General features: G+C 48.9%; 6 protein-coding genes; 3 read left to right on the top strand and 3 right to left on the bottom strand.

Moving 5' to 3' along the window:
- Positions 1-1,238: 1,238 nt before the first annotated feature.
- GSTUM_00001067001 (uncharacterized protein) lies at positions 1,239-2,828 on the bottom strand. XM_002838368.2 has 2 exons: positions 2,625-2,828; positions 1,239-2,520 (listed from the first exon to the last, which is right to left on the bottom strand). The coding sequence occupies exons 1-2, from the start codon at positions 2,785-2,787 to the stop codon at positions 1,337-1,339; spliced, it is 1,347 nt and encodes a 448-aa protein (XP_002838414.1). The 5' UTR covers positions 2,788-2,828; the 3' UTR covers positions 1,239-1,336.
- A 1,960-nt stretch (positions 2,829-4,788) lies between these two features.
- On the top strand, positions 4,789-7,822 carry GSTUM_00001066001 (uncharacterized protein). XM_002838367.2 has 3 exons: positions 4,789-6,260; positions 6,320-6,988; positions 7,055-7,822. The coding sequence occupies exons 1-3, from the start codon at positions 6,085-6,087 to the stop codon at positions 7,203-7,205; spliced, it is 996 nt and encodes a 331-aa protein (XP_002838413.1). The 5' UTR covers positions 4,789-6,084; the 3' UTR covers positions 7,206-7,822.
- On the top strand, positions 7,822-7,920 carry GSTUM_00001065001 (uncharacterized protein; the record flags this gene model as incomplete). The annotated part of the gene is made up of 1 exon (XM_002838366.1): positions 7,822-7,920. One exon carries the CDS (start codon positions 7,822-7,824, stop codon positions 7,918-7,920), a length of 99 nt encoding a protein of 32 aa, XP_002838412.1.
- Positions 7,921-7,942: 22 nt separating this feature from the next.
- On the bottom strand, positions 7,943-9,303 carry GSTUM_00001064001 (uncharacterized protein). XM_052355762.1 has 2 exons: positions 9,181-9,303; positions 7,943-9,113 (listed from the first exon to the last, which is right to left on the bottom strand). The coding sequence occupies exon 2, from the start codon at positions 8,642-8,644 to the stop codon at positions 8,288-8,290; it is 357 nt and encodes a 118-aa protein (XP_052211730.1). The 5' UTR covers positions 8,645-9,113; positions 9,181-9,303; the 3' UTR covers positions 7,943-8,287.
- Positions 9,304-13,017: 3,714 nt separating this feature from the next.
- GSTUM_00001063001 (uncharacterized protein) lies at positions 13,018-16,562 on the bottom strand. XM_002838364.2 has 6 exons: positions 16,212-16,562; positions 14,915-16,121; positions 14,509-14,853; positions 13,733-14,449; positions 13,613-13,673; positions 13,018-13,551 (listed from the first exon to the last, which is right to left on the bottom strand). The coding sequence occupies exons 1-6, from the start codon at positions 16,292-16,294 to the stop codon at positions 13,406-13,408; spliced, it is 2,559 nt and encodes an 852-aa protein (XP_002838410.1). The 5' UTR covers positions 16,295-16,562; the 3' UTR covers positions 13,018-13,405.
- A 5,157-nt stretch (positions 16,563-21,719) lies between these two features.
- GSTUM_00001062001 (uncharacterized protein) lies at positions 21,720-25,237 on the top strand. XM_002838363.2 has 4 exons: positions 21,720-22,931; positions 23,017-23,145; positions 23,220-23,305; positions 23,343-25,237. The coding sequence occupies exons 1-4, from the start codon at positions 22,466-22,468 to the stop codon at positions 24,774-24,776; spliced, it is 2,115 nt and encodes a 704-aa protein (XP_002838409.1). The 5' UTR covers positions 21,720-22,465; the 3' UTR covers positions 24,777-25,237.
- Positions 25,238-27,096: the final 1,859 nt, after the last annotated feature.

Raw genomic sequence — 27,096 nt, 5'->3', positions numbered from 1 at the left:
CAGTACGTCCTCGAGCGAGCAGAAGAAAGGGTAACCATCTAATGGGTGATATAGTATTGTTTTCAAAACTCCAACTAGACTTGTCCGTCTGACAGAGTGACATCACGCATAACGCTAGCCGCATGCTTCAGTGCATCAGGGTGCTCAGCAGCGTCCTAACCGAGGATGAGGCTCAAGAGGCTATCGAGGAGTTGGCCAAGACGCTCAAGCATAATCTGGCTTGCGAGGGGACGGACGGGGAGAAATCGAAGGGGGTTTGTGGGGATGAAGACCATGAGGACTGTTGTTTAGTTTTAATTTTAGTTTTACGGCCTGGGGGTAGAATTGGGGATGGGATGGGATGGGATGGGATAGTGGTGAATGGTAGTGGCGTTGGGTGTATACTAGCTGCTTTTTTTCCCTTGAGTTTTATTCGTTCGTCTGTTTGGTGTATTGAAGTAAACACGTGCTCTAATTCGCCATCCACCTACCCTGTGAGCACCACAAAGCGCCAAACTGACCCCTCTCTCCCTGTACTCGAGCAGGCTAAGCCAGCACGATGTGATGATATACCCTCCCGACACTCCCCAGGACACCACCCGCATACATACACCTCCCAGAGCAGCCACCCAGAGCAAAACCGCCACCCAAACCAACCCAACCCAACCCAGCGTCAAAACCCCCCCGCACTGGAATACGGATACACTTAACAGCAGAAGTGCTCGAGCACAGTTGCAACCAGCAAGCAGGTGGGGCACATCGACGGGGTGAAGGGGGGTGAAGTGCCGTGGAATGCGCGGCACGATACTTCCAACAAAAACGGAAAAAGATTCCACACTATATATATACTTTACGTGGGAAAAAGATGAGATAGGATTATAATATTATGATATGATAATATTATGATATGCCTGCAAATATATCGAGTGAGAATTCGTGAACTGTTTTGAGTTGGTTTCTCGGTGGGCGGGATGGAGCGTGGTGTGATGCTTCGACTCCGGGATTCAAAGGGGAGGGGGGGGGGGAGCGAGAGCGGTGGATGGCTTGCATGTGTGTTTGCTGTCCGAGACGGGATTTTGCGTTTCTAGGATTTTAGTGTGCTGTACAGTACTGTGCAGTGCCACGAATTGAGGTACGAGGTTTAGTGATGGCTTTCGTTTCCGGGCTATGGGCTAGGTATAGAACGGATACCCCCACGTATAATATCATGGATGAGGATAGTAGATAGCGGCAGTTAGTAGAGCAGTGAGTGGGGTGGATGGTGGTAGAATATTATTGAAGCTTGAGCCATGATAATAATATTATTACAGTACAACACTCTCCCTCGGCGTTTCCGTCCAGAAGAGACCCCCCCCCTCTAGGGCAGCCCGGGGAGGATCTCCCCCTTCTTCGTCCTCCCAAGCCCCTCCTTGCTGTAAAAGTCCATCTGATACCCCCGTTCCTCATCCCAGTCTTCCTCTCGTAGTCCAAGCACGATAGTGGCCTCGTATGGGCTCAGCAAAGGTTTTGGGAACGCGTATCCCCAGTCGATGCTAAGCCTTGGACAGGCCACCTGAACCCAAGCGTCCACGTCCTCAAAAAGCTTCAACTTACCAGGAAATATTTCAGATAACAACAGTATTACGTACGGGGTTTGTAGCTCTTTTAGTCTGTTTTCTAGACTCGATAGTGTGTTTGGGTTTCCCTGGCGGCCAAGGGTCCCCAAGATAAGTCCGAATTTCTTTGCCCGTCTAGCGGTGGAGATGGCGTCCCGGCGGAGAGTGTGAAGTTCTTGGTGGTTGTAGGTCTCTCGGGTGAATTTGCGGCCGTAGGGATCATATCTGTATGCTGGAAGTCTGGGGTTCTGTATCATGGCGGATTCGAGGTGGAATCTGCCGTCTCCAACATAGACCAAAGCGTCTGCTCCTCCTTCTTCTCCTGGGGAAGCTGAGGAGGGTATCCGCGGGGATGTGCACCCCAAAACTTCACCCTTTGATAGAGGGGCTATCTGTGGAATAGTGATTTTGAAACCAGCTTTTTCCAACCCCTCCTTCGTTCCGTGTATCGCTGCGTTGAATTGGATGGTGCCCACCAGTGCTATGTGTTTCCCGGGGCTGAAATTCCGCGCCAAGGTGTCTGTGAGATGCTTCTCATCAATTCCTATGGTGACAAACACGTATAGCGTTTTGATCTTCGTTACGTCCACGGGGATTAGGCAGGAATGGGCATAGTGCACAAGCAGGTCGCAGCCCAAAGCTCTCGCTGTGAAATCATCGATGCAGCAGGCGCCGTATGTAACGTCGCCCATGATGACAGTCTCAACACCAGAACAGAAGGTCTCTACGATGTCTGCGATGGTGCAGGCGAACAGCAACAGGCCTTCCGGCATCTGTAGGGCCACACGGGTTGCGCTGTGCTTCCGGATATTCCATATTGTCTTGTGGATCTCGAAATTGTAGTTTTCAGGAAGGAGGGTGATGGCTTCGTTCAGGTCCTTGTCGTGCAGGATTTCTGACGGTATCTGGTTTATCGCCCTAGCTGCCCGGCGTGGCCCTGATGATACTAGTGCGATGTGAAAAGGGTAAGCAAGAGGTTAAGGAGATACGGGACAAAAATAAGGTCCAAGGATCTTCAAAATAGGAAGCTTAATGTGGATATCGACTCACGCTGTATTGCACCACCCTCAAGACCGCTAATGTCCTTCCGCGTCTTCTTGAGCTCCACTGCAGTCTTTTGGCCCACGTATCGTTTACCAGGTTGGATCGGAGTGGCCCTCTTAGCTGCTACAAGAGCCTCGAGCATCGGTGCTTCGGTCTTATCCGCTGCCATTATCGAAACGCCGAAGGCCAAAAATCCGACCGACAGAATGAGAGCAATTGATCCACCCCAGGGCCAAGAGAGGTCAAGACGAGAGAAGTGGTATTCCCTGCTACCGAATTTCTTCCGGATCACACGTGGTAACCACGTAGGATTGGCGGGATTGACGTACCCGGTACGAGAAGGTCGGGTCTATTTCTCCGGCCCTGGAGGACGAGGTGATTGCCCGAGGGGGTTGTGGGGTAGGTGATTAGAGTAAGTTTGAGGCGGAGATGTAAGATGTGGGACGATGGAGTTCAAGGTGTTGCGGGACCAGTCGGTTGCGGTAATGGTATTAAAGGTTGGTGGCGGTGGTGGTTCTGGTGGTTCTGGTGGTTTGAATTGCGAGATTTGTTGTGCAAGTACGAGTACGGTAGTGGGGAAGGAGTGGAAATAATGAGGGGGGGCAATTCCCAATGCGAACTCTCGGGGGGGGCCATGTCTGGTTGCTTTCCCCTCCCCCACCTTTCACCCTCTCTCTGCTGGAGAAAGTGTTTTTCCGTTTCCGTATTGCCTTGTGACGCTGGGGATACTCGAGTACGAGTAGTTGGGCCACGGGCACCAACATCCGCCTGCCGCCAACACAAAGTGCCGTAGCCGCATTGTACGAGTAAATTACTCGTACTGTTCTGCATAGACTGGAGGGATCTCCGCTTGGGAAGGTAACCTACTGTACCATAGAAAAATTGATTATCAATCCACGAGATTATACGATCGCGCTGGCAAAGCTTCGTCCTCTGCCTGCCGCGACTATATCTATTGCAGGGTTGAAGGGATAAGAGTGGGTATTTTCCATCACTTATCCTATTCTCCCCAAATTCAGCCTCTCCTCTCTCTCTTGGATACGAAACTTTTGTCTGTTTATAACCGAACCACCCTACTTTCAAATATTCCAATCCGTGCTGGTATGTCTTCCCTGATTGGTGGTGGACGCATTCTACACTTCTCCCACAGAACAGCGCCATGCGAGGCACAGGAAAATGTGCATGGACCCCTCCATCTAAAAGTGTGGAAAATTTCCATCTCACGTCTCAAGTTACAGATGGACTACCCGCGCACCGGTACTGGTACTGTACAGTACTTGTAGTTGCCGTCTTACCCATTGCAACATGGTTGAGCATGATGACGGTGTCGGTAGTTTATCATACTTGAACTTCTCGGCGATTCACCACGGATGGCGTTCGAGCAGAGAGAGAAGCTGGATTATGAAAGAGGTAAATTGTGATCATGAAGGATAATAATCAATTCCCCCTACGGTTCACCATCATTCCGTAAAACATGCAAAATATCCCCCCCGGTCGGTGGAAGGACAAAGCAAACTTTGAATACTTTGGGCTCTATTGTAACATGAACCGGGCCACAGGGAAGACAGCAAGAAAGCGATTACCGGTATCATACTACCGGTACTCGAGTACCGTAGGGAATACCAGCAAGGAATGGGGGGATCTAGGAGAAGGGATCGGGATCAAGGGAGAAGAAGCTGGCCATAGATGAGGCTCTAAGGGGAGAGAACGAGGCAAGATGGTGGAAACTACTTGTACGTACTACCGAGTACTGTACCGGTATGATAGTCTACCGCTCGAGCATACTGTAACCATACCAATAACCCTTACCGTACGAGTACTCGTACAGTACTCGTACAGCACTCGCTATTCTCGCATCGCTGTTGTCTCACAGCCCCCAAGTGAAGCCTATCAATAGGGTGCCTGCGCTGTGATATTACGAAATGGAGGGAATAATGGAGGGCAAAAAGGAAATATTCTACCAATGAGGTGTGGAGGGCAGAGGAAAAGAAAGCAATACCGTATGTTATCATAGCAGGACTTGTTTATCATGCATCACAACAAGTGTTGGGAGATATGTTGCATTGGTCTTTGCTCATTCATTCTCTGATCCTGTTGTGTGTTTCGTCTCACAGACCCGGCACGAATACTGATCCCGGCGCCGGTATTGGTATGGCGGCCCCCCAACATCTTCAGGCGTCAGCTCTGTAGCAACCGTCATCCTCGTAGGAACCAGAAGGCGGGGGCATACCGGTATCGTATCATACTGTAAAACACAACCGAGCTTATTTATCACAGCAAACAAACATCCTCAACCAACTCTCTTCATCTACGGTATCCCCCCCCCTCCAAGTCTACTCCATCCCTCACACTGGCCGAGCTGCAAAGATTATAGGCACCGAGTAAACCTCAAAAAGCCCTCGTCTTCCATCTTTCCCCTTTCATCCCACCCAGTTCCTACCGACAACCTCCCTCGGTCGCACGAAACCCTCCTCCTATTGGTGGAATATCGAAATACCGGGAAAGCGAGTGACAGGGAGAAAAATAAGGGGAAGGCATCGCTAAACCAGCATCCTTCTTGGGTAAATACCGGTATTCTACCCTCTCGACAGGGGAGTGGGAAGAGGTGTTTGCAAATCCTGACGATATCCGGCGAGAGGAAGGGGACACAATACTGGTACCCCAAGGTATTCTCCGTGTTCCCACGCTCTTCCTCCCCTCCGCATCCCCACCGTATTAGCCAACCCACACACTCTTGCACACACCCCACTATCGCTCCCTTATCGTGCCTAATCGATACCGTATCCCTTTTCCCGTTACGATAACTGGCACCGACATTCTCCACTCCACTACTCGAGTATACTTGCACCCCTGCTAGGAAGCTACCGCCATCTCATCTGCATACCGGTTGGCGTCTTTGGAAAGAGCACACATAGTGTGGTGCTCGGACTGAGTCCCTGCAGCAGGACGAGCATCCCATCCGGTTTTGCGGGAATACTTGGGGTTGCACAACACCCATCATCGACCGCTAGACTATTGTATTGTGAGAACTATCCTGGTCATTGCTATTTTGGCCACCTGTTCGCGAGCTTCTAGAATTTCTACAAAGGCCGAAGGACGCATACATCATTATCCAATCGCTTGGAGCATGAATAACGTGTTGCGAACAGGATCTTTGCGTCCTTATTATGCCCGCCGTTTCCACTCCTCATCCCCTCTTTTTCGTTCACTCAAGCCGCACATCTCCAGATCAAAGCACAAGCTGCAACAACTCTCCTTTTTATCTCGCACAAGACACATCTGCTATCAGCACTCACGGAATTTCGGCTATTCCCACGCTCCTTCGCACCTTAAATCAACATCTAGAAGATTCAATACTACAGCAACTACTTCTACCGCCTCTTCCCCCGCTACCACAACCGGTGCACGCACTTCTGCAATCACATATACCCCCACAAACAATACTACCGAAAAGCATACACACAAAATGACCGTCGACCATCCTTTGTCCAAGCATTCCGGCGTTGTGAAGATCGTTGAGGTTGGAGCGCGAGATGGGCTCCAGAACGAAAAGGGAGTAGTGCCCACAAACACTAAAATCGAGCTCATAGAGAGACTGAGCTCGGCAGGCTTGATACACATTGAAGCTGGAAGCTTTGTTAGGTATTTTATCCCTGTCCTTGGAGGGTTTGGCGGCGGCTCCGGGCTGACCCGGAAAAAAGTCCATCATGGGTACCACAAATGGCGGACACGCCCGAAATCATGAAACACCTTCGATCAAATCCACCAGCTGCGCCAACAGGCGTAACATACTCATACCTCACGCCCAACATGAAGGGGCTCACAAACTTCATCCACTACTCCTCAAACACTGGAGTGTCCGCCTCAGAACACGCATCTGAAATCGCCATCTTCGGTTCCGCATCCGAGGGTTTCTCACAGAGGAACATCAACTGCTCCATCGCTGAGTCCCTTGAGCGATATCGGCCCGTCGTACAGAAGGCTTTGGAGAACGGCATCAGGGTCCGCGGCTATGTATCCATGATCATTGAGTGCCCTTACGACGGCCCTACATCGCCCGTGAAGGTAGCCGAAGTGGTGGAGGGCCTCTTGGACCTTGGTTGCTACGAAGTATCGCTCGGCGACACCAACGGTGTCGGCACCCCCGGTACCATCGGAACGTTGGTGAACTACCTGATCAAGGACCGTGGTATACCTGCCGAGAAGTTGGCAGCACACTTCCACGATACATACGGCCAGGCAATTGTAAACTGCCTCGTGGCTCTGGAAGCCGGGATCAGGACGTTCGACAGCAGCGTCGCGGGTCTGGGAGGTTGCCCATACAGCAAGGGTGCTACCGGCAACGTTGCGACAGAAGACTTGGTCTATTTGTTCGTCTCCCCCTTCCATTTCATCTTCCGTCTTTAGCCAAGCCAATGCTAACGTGTCTCAAATAGCCTGAAAGGAACTGGCGTCAAGACCAACGTGGACCTGGACAAGATTGTCGAAATCGGCGACTGGATCTCCAAGAAGCTCGGTCGGAAGAACGAGTCAAAGGTCGGAACTGCCTTGATGGCGCACAGACGAAGCGATGGGAGCAGGTTATAAAAAAAGAAAACCTTTCCGATTATCCAGAAATCTTTTTTTTCTTTGCTTAATATTTTTCATATTTCTTCCCCACCACCCTCCTTTAAACAACCGTTAGCTAGAAGCCTAACAACACACAATATCCTCGTATTAATTACTTTCGTCCAAAAATCGGTGCTGGCACACGTTCTTTCTTTATCGGGGGAACGGTGTTTGCCAGTTTTTTTGATTCTAGAAAAGAGCACCCCGATATCTACCTATCATTTCCTCGTGGGTTTAGCGTTTTAGCGTTTTATTTATTCCTCGTATTTTTTTCCCTCTTTATTCCTTCTGGGTGTCAAAATTAATGGTGTTTTTCCTGTTTTCGCTTTTTTTTGTACCTCAGGCTTCTTTTTCTTGACGAGAGAGGAGTGGTACCTACTTACCCACTTGTCTTGTGGGATGCGACGATGTCGATGAACGAGAGTGCATGAATGAAGGGAAAGAAAAGCGTTGTGGTTTTTCTCATATATTTATATATCTTGCTGAGATATTACTATCTATCTATACTTTCATTGACTGTGTTAGACTTATCTCCTTGGGGTTTATAGATGGATGGACTAGGGGTTGGTTGGAAAATATAGCACACATTCCTTCAATGCTTTTCGGTCCTTTCGGTGATGTGACGCGCGCTTTGATTTTGGATGTGGTTTTGGTGATGGTGCAGAGTAGGCACAATGTCCTTTTTGTGACTTGACGGTCGATGGACGGCAGATGCCTTGCCTTGATAGACTCATTTATTTTTTGAGAAGAGGAGAAAATAATGAGGCGGTGTGAGAGTGAGGAAGCTACTTTACAGTACAATTGGGAGATCAGCGGCAGAGCATATGAATCAGAAGACAACTCCGAAGCCCCCTCCTTCCATAATAGACCACAGCGCAAAAGTAGTAGCGCACTTGTTTGTGCTTGAATTGAGCCGAGTCGGACCCGTTCCAATCCATCACGATACCACCACAGCACAGCATAGCGCAGCACACCTCCACCCTTCTTCCTCCCCCCAAATTTCTTAACCTGACCCCGTCTACGCTACCTCCATCTCTATCATACCCTCCCGCCCCCCGGCCTCAAAAATCACTAACTCTCCCATTGAATGCCCAATCCCCATACCTTAGCGGATCATTCTTTGGCCCACCCCTCTCCCCTGTCTTTGGGTTAACATCCCCTTCAAACTCCGGCTTCGCCCCACACCTCACGTCTGGGTGCAACATGTCCTCCACCTTCACATGAGCCTCCGCCGGGGCGGCTGGAGAAGTGGAAGTCTTGAAGGAGTCGCGCGCAGCTTTTTGGAGGGCCTCGAATTCCTTTTGGGCTTCCGGGGGGAGGCGAGGAGGCGAGGGGGTTGATTTTAGGGTGCTGTAGGGTCGGCTCGTCGGTATGGCGAGGAGAAGGCGGCGGCGAAGGAGGTGAGTTCGGGAGAGCATTCGTTTTTGGTTGCTTGATTGTCGGTTATGGGTGGTGTTCGTTTCGACTGTAGTTGAGTTTTTGTGCAGTGGTGGTAGCGGGATTGTGCTAGTAAGTTTTCTTCTGAGTGATTGTGATCATTCATCATATATGTACCGAGCAGTTTCGCCGAGAAGTGATATCTGATCTCATCAAAGTGCGCGATCTGATCATCTGATATGATATGCTGTGATCATATTTACCCCTGAAGTATTTACCATCCCCGACATGTGTCATACCCAGAATGCCAAGATGCCAAGCTAAAATCCGAAAATTTCCGTCACCTATGCAATTTCTGACTACGTATCCATATCTTCTCCCTCGGACTTTCAACATTCACAACGCGCTCGAGCGTAGATCGAGGGGATGCTAGTATTAAGAGACCGGATGGGATGAGGTTGGTGTTGTGGGCGACCGTTCGATGTGTGGGTTAGTCGTTAGTTATCCTTGCTGAACACCGATAACCGGTACCCTATCAGCATTTCTTCCCCACAAGTGGCTGGGGAGGTGGAGAAACGTTTTTCCGTGTTTGGCGTGATTCGGATCATTGAAGGTTTCTGTAACACCCAAGTCCCCCACGAATCGTCCACCGAATTCCCATCCAACATCAACCCCCTCAACCCAACCAAACCAAATCCCCCAATTCCCAGATAGCCAAGAACTCAATCAGCTAAAAACAGGAGCTTTCAATAAGCTTTATATACCCACCTTTCGCCGCCACCAATATTCTACTCTCAATGGTGGAGCAGAAAATCCTCCCAAGAAACAAAGCAAACGAAAGCTCGCAAAGTTCTCTTCTCCTCCGTCTTTGCCTCCGCCACAGGCATAAATCCCACACAGCGATGTATGACGTCCACTCCCGCATCGCCGGCGGCCAACGGAGAAGAGGCACTAATCACCGAAGGAGGGCGGGAGTCGTCGTACCATAGGGGGCCCCGTTCTATCCGTTTTTTCGGCGTTAAGGGGCGCTGGGTGTGTGGGGTCTGTAGCATATATGTGTGTAGCTGGCAGCTGCCGTTTGCGGGATATCCTACTTAGAGACGATGGGGAGGGGTATCCTGGGCGCGATGAGGTATTTTTTTTTAGGAACGGAGCTGTCTGGGGCAGGCTGTTGAGTTGGGCTGGTATCAGAACCGTAAGACGTTTTATGTGCTGCAGGATGGATCTCGCTGGATGTGCATTCGATATCGTATACGGATGTTGGGGCTTCGGTAATTGTGCCATGGGGTGTGGATGTTTCTCTCGTTCGTTTACGGGAGTTGGTCTTAGACGCCAAACGGATGAGTGGAATGTAACTAGGGTATAATACTCAATCTATCCAATTTAGTTAGCAAGCAGGTGTGAGAACCGGAACTCTCGCAGGAATGGAGGGTGGTGAGCACTCCACCCAAACAGTTCACCCGTTCGCCATTTCCGCAGGACCTTCAAATCACGTACTCTCACCCGAAATCACATATCCGACTTTGGGGACTTCCCAAGACATCCCTCCTTGGGCCTTTCTTCTTGCCCCCGTATCACCTATTTCCTGCTGCTCGGGCTCGAATTGAATACTCGAAATGAGTGGCCAACGCTGATTGCTACTCATCAGCCATCCTACCCCGCCAGCCACACTGCTGCCTGCTACCGCGACGACCACCACCCAAATCGAACTTTTTCTTTTCTTCTCCTACCATGTTTTACTCTATTTTGTTTATTATTACTTTTTCCAGCAAGAAGTCGTACTCCTTTTCACTTCTTCATCGTCGAGAAGGCACCATTGTTGACGGGGGTGACCACCGCCGTGAAAGAATTTCGAGTATGATATCTCTTTGATTCGAGCCTGAGCACTATATCAGATCCGTTCACGACCAAGGCTCACCGAGAAAATAAGGGACCCACCAAAGCCCCCGCAACCACTTGTACTCGTAGAGTCGAAAACCCTTCAAGCACTATCGGTGACATCCGATAAGGAATGATCAACCAGAGACCCCCGAAACGAAGCAGGTGAAGGTTTAAGAAAATGATAAGCCGAAAATCCACCCTTCCCATCCACCGCCACAATGCCGATCCCAAAAACTGGGAATCCACGAAAGGACTGTATCGAATTCTTAGATTCCTATAGAAGCTGCCAAGCTTTCCACTTGCTCCTGATCGACGGATCTACGGAGGGGTGGGATGACAACCGGAGTACAGTACTCGTACCGTATCCCCTCTTTCTCTGCTGATCCTCAGCGTGGATATAACCTTCAACAGTGGATTATCTGAATGCTGGAGTATCACCGGAGGTTTTTTGGTAATGCGGTCGAATCCCTCCGACGGGAGGGCTGGAGTCATGAAGAAGACGGGAAATATTGCTGATTCCTATTGGTCCCTGTCCGATAATGATACGAGATTGAAAAAACTGGCTGGGACATTTGCTGCGGGGAAGGTACTGTTCCCCAAGGGGATTTTTGGGGAGCTCTTGCGGGGGGTCTATCGGAAGGTGGGGTAGAAGCAGCCGGATTTAACCTCTCGTCCTCATTGCGGACTTTTAGAATACTGTATGGTGTAAACTAGTGTGCGAAGTGTAAGGAGGTAGGTTTGGGGGGGAAGTAAGGGCGTGGCATCTAGGAAGGTTAGGGTCGGATGTAGAAGAAGGAATGGTGTTCGGGGTAATGCAAGGGGAAAAAGACGTGATATCATAATATATCGAACATAGAGGCGAATCGCCCACAAGAAGATACGGGCAGACACACCAACAAAGAGAATTGAGGTTCCCCATTGCCGGTTCCTTGGTGTATTTTTATGGAGATTCCTATAATAGTTCTGACTTTTGTAAACGCTCCTTCCACCTATTCACCTCACAGTTTCTACAATAAACAATAATATATTCCAGCGCAATACTTCACGACGGACCAGAAGCCCCGCATACAGTAGCCACTGGAATATTTCTTCACTTTGAGTAACCCCCTCATAATCTACTCGTACATGGTTCCAACCCTTCACATAGCGGCTGCGCCTGTGATTCCTGGTATTATATGATACTTTCACACCCTTCGAGGTCTTCACACCCCCATCCCGAATACTCGAGTACTCGAGTAGAGGTAGAAAACGCGCAGGCTCAACCCCACTCGAAGTTCAACCGCATGGGTCCTACCTTCCAGCCATCTCAATTGATTATCGCAATTTGTTTTGTCGGATTTATAGGAGGGGGAGGGGGAGGGGGGGGGTATAGCAAATTGTTTCCAAAGGCCGAGGTATCCGGAAGGGTATCATACGAGAATTTTGCAAATGCAGCTGTATGTATACAAGGACCAGACATGGCGATTAAGCACCTATCCCTTCGTATAAGTCACGATAGGGACAAATGGCTTAGCATGGGTTTGAAATTACTATTAAATTTTTAGTCAACGGGCATAAAAATGAGTTCAAGCGCAGTGCTTAGCATGGCGGAGTATAGTATCATATCAGCAAACCTAGCACTGCCGGGTGAGCTCAGGTCTTTACAAATACGGCGGAGGATATTCGCTGCCCATTCGTCATCCTGAGGGGCGAGCGCCTTTCGGCAAATGTTGCGGAGTGGAGCTATGTATGATATTATAGCGCACCCATCCATAGGTCCATTTCTTGGGGTTTTTTCTCTCCTGCTGTTGCCATCATACTGCCAATAACGGTATGATACTGGGGACGGAGTCTTTATAGCTAAAGGGCTCTCGACTATGCTCTCCATTTTCGCAACCCCCCCCCCCCGCTCAGGAAGCCATGCAGGTGTACTATATAATATTCCATTAGTCCGGTAACGCATCTTCCAGCCCCCCACAACCCCCAGCACCCGTGGCACGATATCCTCTGAAGGGGGGGGAAAGGTTCCGAAGAAGAAACATCCACAAATGATACCCGAATTATTCCGGCGAAGCAAACTTCCTTCTTCTTCTCCCGGACTTAGGCTTAGGCATGGGGAGGGGGTTCTCATCGGAGCAGGAGTACTGTCTCCGGATACGCGTAGGGAACTGGGGCGAGAGGGGGAGGGGTGTGAGTTGTTGGGACTTCGAGAGTAATGGTTTGTATTGCAACCTGTGCTACCAGCCTCCGGGGGAGGAGGCTTAGAGGTTGAGCTTTGTTTGAGTGCAATACTCGAGTACGATGGATAACACGCTAGCTAAAACAGTCCATATAGTACTCGTAGATTCTTTTTGATTAGCGGATATCTTGGCGTGGCCCCTTACAATCTACTGTATACAGTAATACCAGTGTGGGATAGCTAATGTTCCTCAAGGGGTGGAAAACATACACTGTCAATCATTGGCCCATACGTCCTCTTGGCATCTCTACTTGTACTGTTACTTTACTGTGCAAAGGCCGACACACCCACAGCTAACGAAATTTGAACTCGAAGAGCAAATTTAATCATCGATTCTAGTATTGTGAATTCGTCAAATGATGCGACATCCACCAAACGCAATCAGAGATTAACAGCAGGACAATATATCCCCAAGAAATAAAAATGCTCTTTCACACCATACAATACAACTTAACCGCTTCATGCAACGCTAATAAATAAATAAATAAAAATGAAAATAAAAACCGTCTTTACCGTAGAATCCAAGATATACACAAGGGGCAGCATAGATAAGAAATTAATAGCAAAGGGCAAAAACATCCTAGGTTCAACTCGTCCGTAAATATGCATGACCTAAAAACTGAAGGAATGCACATCCCGTGAATTGGGAACAGAAAAACGGAAAGGAGCCTGTGAGAACTCCTGTTGCTAGAAATCCACCCCTTCAAAACCCAACGATGAGCATCAAGCCATAGCCTACCGTAATGACGATCAGAAACGAGAACACGCTGCTTGGGATGCCCCGACTGATGAAGTGTTGGACTCTCAAGTATCGCTGGCCTGTCTGTGGATTCTCCATCATGATTGCCGCTTTTCCCCCAGTCAGCACACAAATAATCAACCCAAAGGATAAGGACAAGAATCCACATACTCATATTAGGGAAACCAGAGGTGGGGAGACCCATTGCAGCAGAGCACATCAAAGCCGCGCCCTATCCAATGAGTCAGTTTACTAGACCCCTGGCAAGTGGTAAATCGCGACGAGGCATACCATAACGAGTAAGTTCGGGTGTGGCTCTTCCATACTTGCACCAACTTGGGCAACGATTGGCAGAATAATCAGTGCAGCAACGGTATGGCTGATAAACGTTGCGATGACCAAGATTAAGGCGCAAAAAACGACAAGCACTCCATAAAGACCCATACCCTGTGTCTCCTCTTTGATAGCCTGTGCGATGGCATGCAAAAGCCCCGAGCTGTTCACGGCTTTGCCCAAAGCTAATCCGCCAGCCGCAAGAATGATAATGGTCCATAGGAAATTGTTGAAGTCTTCCTTGGTAAGGATACCGGTTCCGAAGAAGAGTACAAGAGGGATAATGGCGACGACGCCCATATCCCCAAATACATGCTCAAGCTGATGTGAGAAGCACCACAAAATGATAGTTACAATGGTGACGAAAGATATAAAGTATTGCACACCAGAAAACTTGTCCCTCACAGGTCGGATAGGAACAATGGTTGTTCCCCTGCTAGGGTTGAACGATATCAAGAGTAATGCCCATATCACGAGAATGGACAAAATACACACTGGCAAAGCCACAAAGAACCAAGCGCCCCAGCTAGGAGCCGGTCGCATGTTCTGCAAAGCAATGACGTTCTGCGGACTTGCGATCGGTGAAGCCATGCCACCAATATTTGACGCTAAAGCAATACCCAGGATGAGTGCTTTGGAAAACCTGGATTCAGAAGGCAGGTTCCTTAACATAGGCTAAATCCAAACTAATCAGCCTGAATACCCAAAGCAGATAACGGTTCAAGGAAGATTACCTGAATGATAGAAAAGCACAAAACTGGAGCTGCAACGTTACTAATCCACATGCTTGCGAACATAGCCACAAACATATTAGCCAATAGAACTGTCCTAGGCTTAGTACCCGCTTTGCTTAATACGACAGTGGCCAGCATTTTTGCGATCCCGTACTTGCTCAAGGCAGCAGCAATCGCGAACCCGCCTAGTAACAACATGATCACAGGGGTCCACATAGCCGAGAAAATATATCTAGTGGCTTCCTTTGTCTCCAGTCGAACATGCGGCTTCTGGTCCGAGCGCACAACTCGAAGCAGAACAACCAAGAACGGAACAAGAAGCGATGTCACAAAGAGCGGGATAACCTAAAAGTAAGAAATTAACACCCAACACAATCACAGTTCTAGGGCTCATCGGATAAAATACCTCAGTGGCCCATAGGAGAGACACAAACACTAGCATCGCAAGGCAATTCTGCTGCTCAGGCGAAGGGAACATGGGAACAAGCAATAGGACCGTGAAAACTAGCAAAAGAGCCACAAGAACGAAGAATCCGCCGCTGAATACCCAAGTGGAATACTTTATCTTTCCAACCGGTGTTTCCAACTCTTTAGTTACAGATATCTCAGGCTCGTCACCTGTCAGCCTTGACCTTGTTGGGTCCGTAGTATCGCCAAGCAACGTTCGTCGAATTCCCATGTTTGCTGCTTGGGCTTTCCTCTCAATACCAATCATATCCCTCCATACTGTATTGCGCTCCCAAACGACATGTTCACGAAGATGCAATCGAAGTTCTCGTTTCGCTGCATCCAAGTCTGCGCCCGTGACAAGCGACGCATATATGTCCTCGACCTTTCCGATAGCCTTGTCCAACTCTGCTGTAGTTTCAGGTCGAAAACAATAGCAAGGTTCCACCACACCCTGCATATACTGTGACTTGAGACCTCTGTTGAGAATCTTGTCGTATTTCTTCAATGCTTTCACAAACCCTGTCCTATTGAGCTGGACAAAACTCTTCAGCTCTCTCAAGGCAACGAATAATGAAATGGTTCGTTTCTTCAACATGACTCGTTTGTCGCATAAGTCTCCTACAGCGTAGCCATGATATTCATCAAAGGTTTGTGATGCGCGTCGCTGAAATAACCCACTGTCCGATACGTGACTAGTGTGTGAGCCCTCCATATTGCTATTCCAGCCCTTACCTCTCTTCGACTTCGACAGCAATCCAGTTCCAGCTCCAGATTGCTGTCCCTCCTCCTCGTCATCATCTGTGTCATCTTCCCGGTCGGTGGGCTCATCAAGACTGCTCCTTGTTCGCAATACTCCACTCATACCGCCCAAGCTGTACCTCCGCCTACCACTCTCTCCAATAAGCTGTGAATCGGTCACACTCTCGGCATCCCTTCCTTCCTCGAAAGACTCGGCGTCGGCGGAAAGCTGGTAGACCTCTCGGAGAAGCTCATCTTCTTTAAGATTATAAAAAGAAGAGATTTTCTCAAGCTCACGGTCGAGTGTCCGTCGAAAGACTAAATCGGTATCGACAGCAGGTTCTCTCGCATTAGGGATGAGGGCGGACTCCTCGGTGTCATCTCGCGAGCTAGCTCGGACGACACTCTTCTCCAGTTGGTAAATGCTGCTCAAAGGGTCAGTCTATAATCCCGGAGGTCCTGGGAAGGTAACAGTAACGAGGGGAAAATAGGGGAAACGGCGAAGGAGAACAAACATCTTTTTCAAATTTGAATAGGCAATGTAGTGCGAGCTCCAGTCAGGCACAGCATTGAACTGAATACTGTGAGAGAACTTCATACCGCTCTCCGCTTGGTCAAGCCTGGTGAAAAATTTGTCGTCGTCCCGGCGTTGCTTGCGAAGTTGCTTTTCGAGCTGTTTCCTAGCTTGCTCTCTCGACTCGCGTAATTGTGGTAGATCCTGAAGCTGGAAAGATTCGCCTCCTGTCGTAGGATCCAGCTCGGATAGTAGGTGTAGGGAAGCTATGGCTACCTTATAAACAATTCCTGCACCCGGTAGCGCAGGAAAAGAACTATAGCTAGAACGGGCAGTGGGGGTGAAAGAGGTGTGGGGAGGGAGTTTGCTGGTGGTAGATCGGGTTCCGTGGGCAGTTTTTTGTGGCGCTGGCCACCCCTATGGACCGGACACTAGCACGGTGAGAGGGGGGGGATTAGGGGGGGGGGTGTCAGAGTCTAGGAACTACTCGTACTTCCTAGTGTGACCTTATTCTTTATTATTATTTTTGTTTTTCTCCCCAGAGCTTATTATACGTTTCCGGAATGTACAGGGGTTATACAGTGCAGTGCTTGGTCTTGGAATAGTATGCTCAATACTGTACGGTACGGTACTCGAGTACGGGTGTCCACCGACTCACAGCTGTGTGTTACAGAACCAAGAGAAAACGAGTTCAAGGTCTTCCCTCTCACTACTCGTACTGTAACTGGAACGTGCGTCGGATCAGAGAGATTATTGGCTATTATATATAATATTCCGGGTTCTGCGGGTAGCCGAGCGAGCAAGGTGAGACATAGACAGCCGTCGAGAGTGTGCCTGGTCTTGGTGTATGATACTCGCGGTGTTTCTTTGAGGACTTGGGAATGTGGTGGGGGAAAGAGAGAGGGAAGAAAAAGGGATGGAAAATCACCGAGTCATGCGGCCAAGCCACTCGAGTGCAAGTCGAGGTAATGGTGTGGGATGTCAGGGCAGATGCAGTCCTTGGCGAATCCCTTCTCCCAAACCTCAACGTCCAACAATCAATAACTGTGGAGCTGGAGCCTCTCCCCTTTCCAGGTCGTTGGGTGGCTAAGTGACATAAAGCCAGATCTATTGGTAGCTATTGAACGCCGTTCAATCACCAAGGCCTCCCTGAAAAAAAAAAATAGCCTGGCCAGAGTGATCGCCGTGGGAGGGTAACACAAGTATCATGGCAGGTGCAGGGATTTGCTGTCTGACGGGGGACCTGTCTCAACTTGCATGCAAAAGTTTGAGCATCCACATTCCAACGTGGACTGGAGTTCATCTCGATGCTCTACTGCGACTTGGCATCACGTCAATTAAAAGGCCGTCACAACAAGGCGAAAAAGCCAAAAGGATTTTTTTGTCAAATAGCATGAGTGGTGAATGAATACTGAGCAAAATGATTCTTCGGAGGGGACTCTTCCGTCCGGGGTGATTCGGAGTCTTTTTGGGGGGGGCTCGGGATGAGACGTCGCTCGAACTGTTCGGATGGAAGAGTCCACAGACGGGCTGCATTTAACTTATGCAGTCCAGAAACACCGCATATGCATTCAACCGATCCGAAGATTCCCCTTTCTCCTGTGACTGGCACCCATCATTTGCTCTCGAGCGACACGGGGGGTAAATATTTATGTGCTCCCTTAAATTCAAGGTAATGCACCGTACAATATCCATTGAAAACAAACCCCAACCACATATCACCTACCGTACTCAAAAGGCTGGAAAGAGATGGGAAGGGAAAAAGTGAAACCCCCCCCCCTCAAATAGATGTTGGTAAGCTACTTTATTATCATATCGTGCCCCCCACTCCTCCAGTTCACTAGCTCATATATCACATATAACCTGGCTCTACGCTGGTTCCGCGATGCCAGGATAAATAAATTTTATTGAAGTAATATCACAGTTTCCGATCTTTGCTCGTAGCTGCCGGAATGTTGGGAGATTTTCCGAACTCTGCACCCCACATCACCTGTCCCGTTCGCATGTCACTCGCTGTACTGTACCACACAGCTGACATTAAGACATTAAGCAATCCCGTGAGAGTACCCTACTCTCCCATCCAGAAATCAATACACTCTTTTTGTTTTGTTATAGTTTGGTTTATGGCACGAGGACAGTACTAACTTAATATTATCATTATAATACGGTAGGAGTATGATATGATACCAGCTGCCAGTGTCATACCGGTATCATAATAATATTATTATAATACTCGAGCACAGGAATAGGACTGTTTCGCACTTGCCCTTGACCCTCATGCAACCGCACCGATATCAGGGTGAGGGTTACCCGCCCTGTACTATGATACACAAGTACGATATCGCACCGGTATCATAGACTATGATGATACTATATCATGCTCGTACAGTACCTGTAACCCATTGCGGAAGAAAGAAACCGTATCGTACCACCCTTCCCACCTGTCAATGGGCCAATCGAGACCCCAAGACTTTCTACTCCATCTCACCTATCGCCCGAGCCCCAACAGGTAGGCCGTACCCGTGCATGCAGCCCATGGTCTATGCTAGTCGAGCCAGCCGGACTTGACAGATCATTGATAACTCCACAAAGCGTCTTGTATCCCAGAGTTTACAATGGAGCGATGAAGCAAACATGGCTGACACTGTTTCTGAGTTGGTAACACCACTCTACCAATTTTTCGGGCAGATACAATCATCTCTCTCTTCACAGCCGAACTATGTCCCCGGTGTTTACTCGCGGAAAATAAAAGAATATTTCTCCCAGGCATAACCGCAGATGGGGACCCCGCGGTCACTCTCGTTCTGCCGTGAGAATCTTGTTGATATTATCCTTAGGGATCGGTGTCTTTAGAATGGCTAGGAAGTACTCGTACTCGAACTGAGAGGTGAGTCTAGCTCTTTCGAACAAGGCGCGGTGAAGCGACCTAATTAGGCAAAAGGGGGCAGACTTCTTGTTTTGGCATGTACTAGTACTGCTAGCCTGGTACCAACCCTCCAACTTCACCCAAAGTTTATGATATATAGTACGAGTACTAGCACTATCATACGGTACTCGGCCCCCCCGTGCCCCTTGTGCCCGAAACCAATGGCACGGCTCCAGGGGATAGCCTAGAAATCGATCATGCGCATACCGGAGGTACCACGATCTACCCCTCTCCTTGAAATCTAGGTTTTAAACTCAGATGTCACCGCTCGAGCAACGGACATCAAAAAGCCTCGCTCCCGTTATGTTATTCATGGCTTGGCGCCCAGCCTTAGCCCCAAAAGTATTAGTGGTTCAAGAGACGGTGTGTGGCAAGAATTTGACGTACGATCCCTGACATCGTGGGGAGAGACAAGCATTGAGTGATTTTCAAAGACATTTTCTTCCTTTTTTACGACGAGAGCCATGGCCACGCCTGGCGAGCGGTGTATCGGGATCTCTGATCTTAGAATTTCATCGATCTGCTCGGACAATCCAAGGCCCATTTATAAGTATAACCAATGGCATTGCAAATACGACCTTGCATACCAGATGGGGACCCCCATGGCTGGGTTGCGCCTTGGGGTGAATTTGCTTCTACATAAACACAACTACCGGCACTGCACAGTGCTCGAGTGCTGTACAAGGAGCTAAAACTCGCGCAGCATAAAGTAGCGAGTGATCCCTTGTGAGGGCGTTTGGCCGGCACGTCTTCGAACAGCAACCCGGGATGGATTCTTTATCGGGTTGGGCTCGTAGGGGCGTGTGGGGGCGTTGGGGGTAAAAGCTAAACCGTTCGAGCGCATATAATCACGGCATTCCGCCAAATAGTAATCGAACTTTTCTGGGCAGTCTCAGCTCCACTACCGCAATCGAACCACGTTATATGCACAATCACACTGCGCTATCCTGGATGGTCAAAACCTAGAGAATTTGCGCAGTGGGTGATCCAGGACAACAGGTCACGCCCTGGCGCAAAGAAACTTGGGACTCAAATTCAATTGGTCCATGCTTAGCTAACTAAAGGACATTGCCAGTCTGGCATACGGACTCATAGAGGCTCATACGGGCAGTGAGGAACTTGTATCAGACCCAGGTTATCGAGTTCCGGCATAACGGAGTGTAACTGCACGGTACTCGAGTGCTCGAGTACTGGTATCATTGTAGAGAATTCCCTACTTTGGAAAAAGTGACCAAAGACGCTTCAAAAAAAAAAAAAACAGCAACACTAGACCTTACCAGAGGAGGCAACTCCAACGACATAACACTTGATTCGATTATTCAAGTTTTTACGGTACCCCATTTTTTCTTCCTCTGCCAGTATGATACGAGTTCCTGACAAAGGTTTGCTCGAAGCGGGTACTAGGGGTCCGCTATGCTAGCAGCTGGGTAGTGACTGCTGCCAGAGTTTTTCTTGACTGCCAGTGCGGTAGTTCCTGGGCTCAAGCGCTCGAGGCGCACAAGTGTGTCACTAATGTGGTGCCATAGGCATGCAACGGCATCCTTCTTGAGCTCGGGACGAAGTAGTAGAGATCTCAAACCCCGCACTCATGTCTGTGCAACACATAAAAACCTCCATCCCAACCTACGGTAACCAATAGGAGCTACGCGGTGATATTCCCAGCGCACGAGAAGAGCTCAGCCGGCGACTGGATTTTAACCCCCAAATATCACAGAGCAAGTTGTTAAGCCCAGTTGACACACATAGAACGCTGACAATGAAACAGGTGTAACGTTGGAGAAGCATGTTGTCAAATATGATAAGTAGTCCAACAGGGCTTGCCAGGGGATACCGGTACTGTACAGTACGGTACTCGAGTACAGTACGTGCAACCACTCTTGCAAAATTTTCTCATGTCGCCTTTGCTTCTGTCTCTTATCTGCATCCCCACGATGCAAGAAGTGAGATCCGAAATGTATACTCGTATGAAAATCGTTGCGGAGGGCAGTCCATCGAGTGGCTCATCTATAAATCGCGAGCCCTCTCGACCTGCATACCGGTATTCCACGACATTCGGCTCTACGAGTCTTTCTTATTTATTCACAGGCATCGGATTAGTATTTCAGCGGTGTCGGGGGATAGGCACCTGACGACTCTGCATCCACCAGTATCATACCTGAGTACCTGAGTTCAGCGTGGACAAAGCAGAGCCAGTTACCCGGCATTCGCCAAGAAGATGAACATGAAGCGAGGCTATCCCGCCCCCCGCCAGTTTTTTTTGATGGAACCAGAAATTCAACCAAGCCCTTTGAATTTTTACCCAACCCACCAGGAGTCCTACCATGTTGATCGACTTTTACTCATGGGGAACCATGGTATCTCAACGCTTTATCGACGATAGATAGGTTTGATTGGCGCTTGGCCTGGATGGGGACCGTGGTCGGCGACCGTAAAACTAATTTCCTGTTTTGAGAGCAAACAGCTTCCTCTTCTACCACTGCCACTGCCACCTCACCGTCGCTGCGCCTCAACTCCAACATACCGGTGGATGCTGTAGTTAAAACGCTATACAGACCAGGCAGATGTCTTTTTACAGACGACGAAGCTTTTTTTCCTCTTCACAGAAAATTCTCGCTCCTGCCACCACGTAGTCTTTCACTCGCGATACCGTATTGCGTTGTCTTAACTCGCGGGGCAGACTCGAAAGGGAACAATCCTCATTGGGAAAAAGGGCGTTATCTCGGAGGTCTGGAAGCTTTTGGCACGGTATGTTTTTGAGAAGGCTTCTTTTTATTTTCTTTTTCATTCCTTTCAGCCCCCGAATTGGTTCGTCTTACTGTGGCCTGCTTTATCATTCTACTGTACTTGCTGGCCTTTCTTCCTTTCTCTCGACGTCTTTGCTGGACGAGGCTTTACCATCTTTATCGCTGTTCGTTGCGCGTTGTCCCTGCAGATCTCAGCACATGGAGATCTTGCTTGACTACTGTATAACGTTCTCGCATGCTTCATTCGTCATTTGCTCATAGTGCCCTGGTCGGCAATTTCATCGTCTACGTGTACTAGCGGAGGGCGTGTAGTTTTTCTGATCACATCCCGCACTCCATCCTCATCCCTCATCTTCCCCTTCAGAAGCATTAACATCTTCGAATACCACCTCTTATTTGAATCGTGTTTTGTCTTCCATTTATCTGTTACCTAACTCGACGAGCAAATTCTCCTTCTTGCTTGAGATAATTGATTCATTAATACTTTTTTTCTTTCTCACTCCGCTTTGTCATTCGGATCATTCTTTTTCTGTCTGCTTAGTGTGCCGCACCGCACTTCTCTGTACTGACACCACTGCTTTGGTCATGGGTTTTAAGCTTTGCTGTTGTTGCACAAACCTTTGGTCTTCCCCTCGCTCCCCGCCGGCACAGCCTCCACCGGGACAAACCCCAGACCTACCCACATTACCCGACCCTGTTGCGCCCGACGTGTCAAGCGCAATTAAAATAAGTACAGTTCCAGAAAAACGAGAAGAAAGTACTGCTCCCGAAACGATCCTCCCACCTGCCAATCCGGAATCCAGCACCACACCTGACCCGGGGAACAAAGAGACCAGCAGTCCAGCTCGTGTTCATGGTCGCGCAACAAACACCGACATGGTTTCTAATAGCAGGACACCTTTGGGAGCTTGGCATGCGGTGGCTGCGAAGGTAGTTGCCGCGAATCGCTTTAGAGGAGCTGGGGTATCTTCGCATGTGGGGGACTTTAGGATTGAAGAGCTTGGTGGGAAGGGTGGACATCTTGTGTTTGGTCCGGTTGCTGTTTTCAATGGTGGGGGATTATTGTGATTCGCGATTCTGTGAAGCAATTGCTTTGTTTGTTGGGGAACTCGTCTAACCAAGTCTCGCGTTTTCAGGAAATGTTTCTCTTGGTATCAAGAAACCAATGACCGGCATGACCCTTACAATCACATTCACGGGGGCTGTTGAGGTAGACAAGAACCGGGCGACGTTTCTTAGCATTTCTCACGAGCTGCATTCTGGGGGTATGCCACATGCACCTTACTCTACACTCACCATACCGCACATGAATTGATTCACAAAACTCGCAGACTTCCAGGAAGGATTCCGCACATTCCTCTTCGGCTTCAACTTTCCCCATCTCAATCTCCCACCTACATCTACGAGCCCCCTAATTCACTACTCGTTCGTCGCAAAGCTTACGAAAGCCGCCGCTATCGAGGATGACAATTCTTCAATCGGATCACGGATATTAGAGTTCAAGAGTAAGCCTCTAGAAATCGTCTTCATCCCCTACATCGATCCTGCCCTCGAATTCCCCCCCCTCCCCCGACTTCTGCCTCAGGTATTCCCCTCCAAGGATAAGAATTCGAAAGGGAAGGGCGTGGATACAGCTCCGTCGTTAAAATCAGTTAGCGGTGCCGAATCTCCAACGAATAGCAGCGACATTGGACCCTTGAAGGTTCCCAAGCCAAAATTAACCCTGACAACCGCAGAGCTCCCGTTGACTGCGTCGAGCAATAGCACGCCTATCATTGACAAGCCTCGCCCTATCGATACATCTGTCCTCAGGACGGTTTGTATGACAGATGATGGGAAAATTGTTGCTAGACTAACGATCGAGCTCCAAAAGACCAGGTTTCTGCCGGATGATGAGATATCCCTACTCATGCAATTTGCTATCAAAGAAGGTGATACAATGCCCAAAGGCTTCGGCATTAGGGTAGTTGAAAAACGCTGCTTAGCAAGAATGGATCCGGACATTATACAAGACGAAGCTGCCGGCGATGACGATGAAGACAGCCTACCAAAACTTAACGTTATCGGAAAGGAGCGTACCAAAGTTCTCACGGGAGGAAAGTTCGCCATACACCCAGACAACATCCGCAACGTGAAGCTGGCGGACCTCAATATTCCAGACCGCACCGAATCCGCCGTCACTTCCCGGGAGAAAGGAGATGAACCCGCGGCCCACCGAAACCTCCTTGGCGGAAAGAAGATCGAAATGCCGATCCGCATTCGCCTACCAAGTTTCAAAACCTTCATTAGTGACATACTCCTGCCCACTGTGGCGCTCCCACTGGGTAGTTTGTCAGCATGCGATCCCGCGCCAAGAATCGGTCCGATAGACGGTATCCCCTCATCCTCACCCCCATCCTCTACCCATCGCAACAATAAGGGAAAATCTCCAATGGTCTCCAGCACACCCAGCCCCACCACCCCAGCCTCCTCCATAAACCACAACCTTCCCTTGCTCCCACCGAATCTCGGCTTGAGTTTCATAGTAGCCCACGTCCTCCAAGTCACAGTTCCAACCTCCACTTCCTGGCTGAAAAAGCCGACATCCATCTCTAAAGACCTGGAGATCTCAATACCGATTGTTCTCGGGAATATCAACCCCCACGCAGCACTCCGCAGGAAAGCACCAGACTTTAGAATGAGCGTACTTGAAGAGCGAAGGTATGGTGTTGGAGGGTCGAGTAGCAGCAGGAGCAGTAGTAGGAAGGGGAGTGTGGGGTCGGTGAGTGGGTATGGTGTTGCTAGTGGGAGTGGTGGTGGTGGTGGTGGGAGGGCCACTGGGGGGTGGAGGGAGGGGGAGAGGTTTTTGACACTGAAGGAGACGGAAATTAGGCCTGGGTTTATCGGAGAGTTTTAGTAATACAGCTGGGAAGTGAGAGAGAGGGGGGGGGAGGGGAAGAAGAAGAAAAGAGAAGCCCCCTTTTTTCGTCGCTTTTTGTTGGTTTTCCCTTTTTTTATTCTTATTTTTTAGCGATTGTCCGGCGAGATGTTGGGAGTTTGGGATTATTCCTGTCTTTGGGTTTGGTCAAGTTGGTATATTTACCGTAGTAGTTTCACCCATCCTACTTCTAGCTCTGGCTCTACTTTTTTCTTCTTCCCTCCGTTAATGTAAGCAGTGTATAACCTTTTGTAATTTCCTTTTTACTCTCAAGTGTTCGTGCCACCAAGTGGAGCAAACACATAAGTTACAGGTAATCAGTGATTACCACCCTCTACCCCCCTCTCCTTTACCTGTTATCACTATCATTCTTTATATATATCTATTCCTTTCGTAGCAGACAGAATACTTGGGAGGACAGCCTTAGTTAGCCTATTTCCTACTATCATACAAGTACTATGATAACTTATAACTTATTCTCTCCTCTGCCCTCGAGGTTCAATTCGATCGGATCATCACTGGTATTCGTGGGGGTAGTGTCGTGCCAGAGCAGAAGAGAACATTAACCTACTGGAGTAGAGGCCTCCCCGAAACCTCTAGCTAGGCACTGAAAAAAAAAAAATGAAAAGAAAAAAAAAAAAGAGAGGATATATGCTTCGGTCCGAGCCCTTTCCGTCTCCTAGCGGTCGATTCCTTTAGTCTATGCATGTCAGATCCTCCGCACGTGTTGTTGTGGGGGGCGGGCCGAGTTACAGTACGAGTAGAAAGCAAACTATCATAGCAAGCTTGTGCTTGTTCTCTGGGCTTCTTCTCTTTCCTTTCCTCTCTTCTTTTTCTTTTTCTTTTTCTTTTTCTCCCTCCACACGGTCCGTTTCTGTCCATCTGTCTGCTGGGATTGGGGGGGGGGGTGGGAGGGGTTAACTTTGCTTGTACTCGTACTGTACGGTACGAGTAGGGTACGGTAGTTGAAGATGGTTAAGTTTCGTCATGCCCATCCATCGTCTATGATACCCTTTTCCAGGACTGTGTTATCATAACGAGAAGAAGAAGAAGAAGAAAACAGATATCGTGCTGTTTCCTTCCCCGGTCATTGGTGGGATTTGTATATAGTATTATAGTATGATACGGGTATAATAGCGATGCTCGGAGTATCACTCACTATCACAATGTTACTAGCGCTTATTTCTTACTTAGACTACATGCTGCACGTGACTTTTTAACCATCCATGCTATTCGCTGTCGACCAATGATAGAGCGGGGTAAGGCTCGTGTTCACGGTTTTACTCGAGTATGTGTTGCATGGTCGGGTTGGGCGGGTATTTGTTCCGTGTGGGATACTCGTACTGTATTTTTTTTCCAGCCCGCGAGTTGAGGGTAAGGTATCATAAAGCCCCCTTCAGGAGATCCTTCCCCCTAGAAGAGGTATCATAGAAGAAAAAAAAAGAAAAAGCAGAAACAGGGTCCTTGTCGGGGGGGGGGGGGGGGGGGGGAATTATCGTCAAAGTCTGACTCTCTTCGCAAATCTCGCTAGCCTATTCCACGCCTCGTTTGATTTCGTTTCTGGCGGCATTTCGCATATTACTGTACGAGTACTGTACCTTCCAGATCCGAGCAAAAGAAAGAAAAAAGAAAAAAGAAGAATAAAAAGAAGAACAAAAAAAAAGGCTCTAATTTTTTGTTATGATAAGTAAATACCGGTATGCGATAGCGGTCCTTTTTTTTGAAAAACGCTCCGGTAGAACTACGCTGAGTACTACGAGTATGAGCACTCGGGTGAGGAAAAGTTAAAAGCGTTTGTGCGTGGCTAAATGAGGTTGTGGTAGGTTCGCACTTACTCTACTCGTGGCATACCGCGAATTTGTGTCCCTCGATCAATACTACTACCGGTACTCGAGTAGTTTTGACAACCGCAAATACCTAGCCACAGGGTGACATCGGTTTCACAAACTTGGATGGTTTGGTTCGCTGGTCCTCAAGCCGGCGAGCTTGTTCAACCCCCCACCCGCCAGGAATTCCCTCAACCGACCTGCTCAATCTACCCCCTACGAGTCCCCAGCTATCATACTCCACTCGCATACTAATAGCTGGGGTCAACCCCCGTCCCGATCCCCCGCCGACAACACCAGCTCTTTTGATCCAAGTATTAGTCATTCTATTATTAATACCCCTGTCCGGCTATCCCCTACTGCTCGGGCACCAGTAGAGTCCAGAATTACCGGTTACGCACCAGGACATCCATGATTGCTACGGCTCGATGACGTAGGGGGGATGGCTCCTGAAAACCGATGAATTTAGAAGC

Source organism: Tuber melanosporum, assembly GCF_000151645.1.
Source record: "Tuber melanosporum whole genome shotgun sequence assembly, scaffold_244, strain Mel28".
Classification (NCBI taxonomy): Eukaryota; Fungi; Ascomycota; class Pezizomycetes; order Pezizales; family Tuberaceae; genus Tuber; species Tuber melanosporum.
Note: the sequence above shows the minus strand (reverse complement) of the source record. Positions and strands in the feature narration are given on the sequence as shown.

Coding starts and splice junctions, on each gene's coding strand:
- GSTUM_00001063001 (XM_002838364.2), bottom strand. CDS start 16,294: ATGAAGTTCTCTCACAGTATTCAGTTCAATGCTGTGCCTGACTGGAGC. Junction 14,854..14,914: donor CTCTCCTATGGGCCACTGAG/GTATTTTATCCG, acceptor TCTTACTTTTAG/GTTATCCCGCTCTTTGTGAC. Junction 13,552..13,612: donor CTCTGGTTTCCCTAATATGA/GTATGTGGATTC, acceptor CTGGGGGAAAAG/CGGCAATCATGATGGAGAAT.
- GSTUM_00001064001 (XM_052355762.1), bottom strand. CDS start 8,644: ATGCTCTCCCGAACTCACCTCCTTCGCCGCCGCCTTCTCCTCGCCATA.
- GSTUM_00001066001 (XM_002838367.2), top strand. CDS start 6,085: ATGACCGTCGACCATCCTTTGTCCAAGCATTCCGGCGTTGTGAAGATC. Junction 6,261..6,319: donor GAAGCTGGAAGCTTTGTTAG/GTATTTTATCCC, acceptor CCCGGAAAAAAG/TCCATCATGGGTACCACAAA. Junction 6,989..7,054: donor ACAGAAGACTTGGTCTATTT/GTTCGTCTCCCC, acceptor TGTCTCAAATAG/CCTGAAAGGAACTGGCGTCA.
- GSTUM_00001062001 (XM_002838363.2), top strand. CDS start 22,466: ATGGGTTTTAAGCTTTGCTGTTGTTGCACAAACCTTTGGTCTTCCCCT. Junction 23,146..23,219: donor TCACGAGCTGCATTCTGGGG/GTATGCCACATG, acceptor GCAGACTTCCAG/GAAGGATTCCGCACATTCCT. Junction 23,306..23,342: donor AGCCCCCTAATTCACTACTC/GTTCGTCGCAAA, acceptor GCCGCTATCGAG/GATGACAATTCTTCAATCGG.
- GSTUM_00001067001 (XM_002838368.2), bottom strand. CDS start 2,787: ATGGCAGCGGATAAGACCGAAGCACCGATGCTCGAGGCTCTTGTAGCA. Junction 2,521..2,624: donor TGAGGGTGGTGCAATACAGC/GTGAGTCGATAT, acceptor ACATCGCACTAG/TATCATCAGGGCCACGCCGG.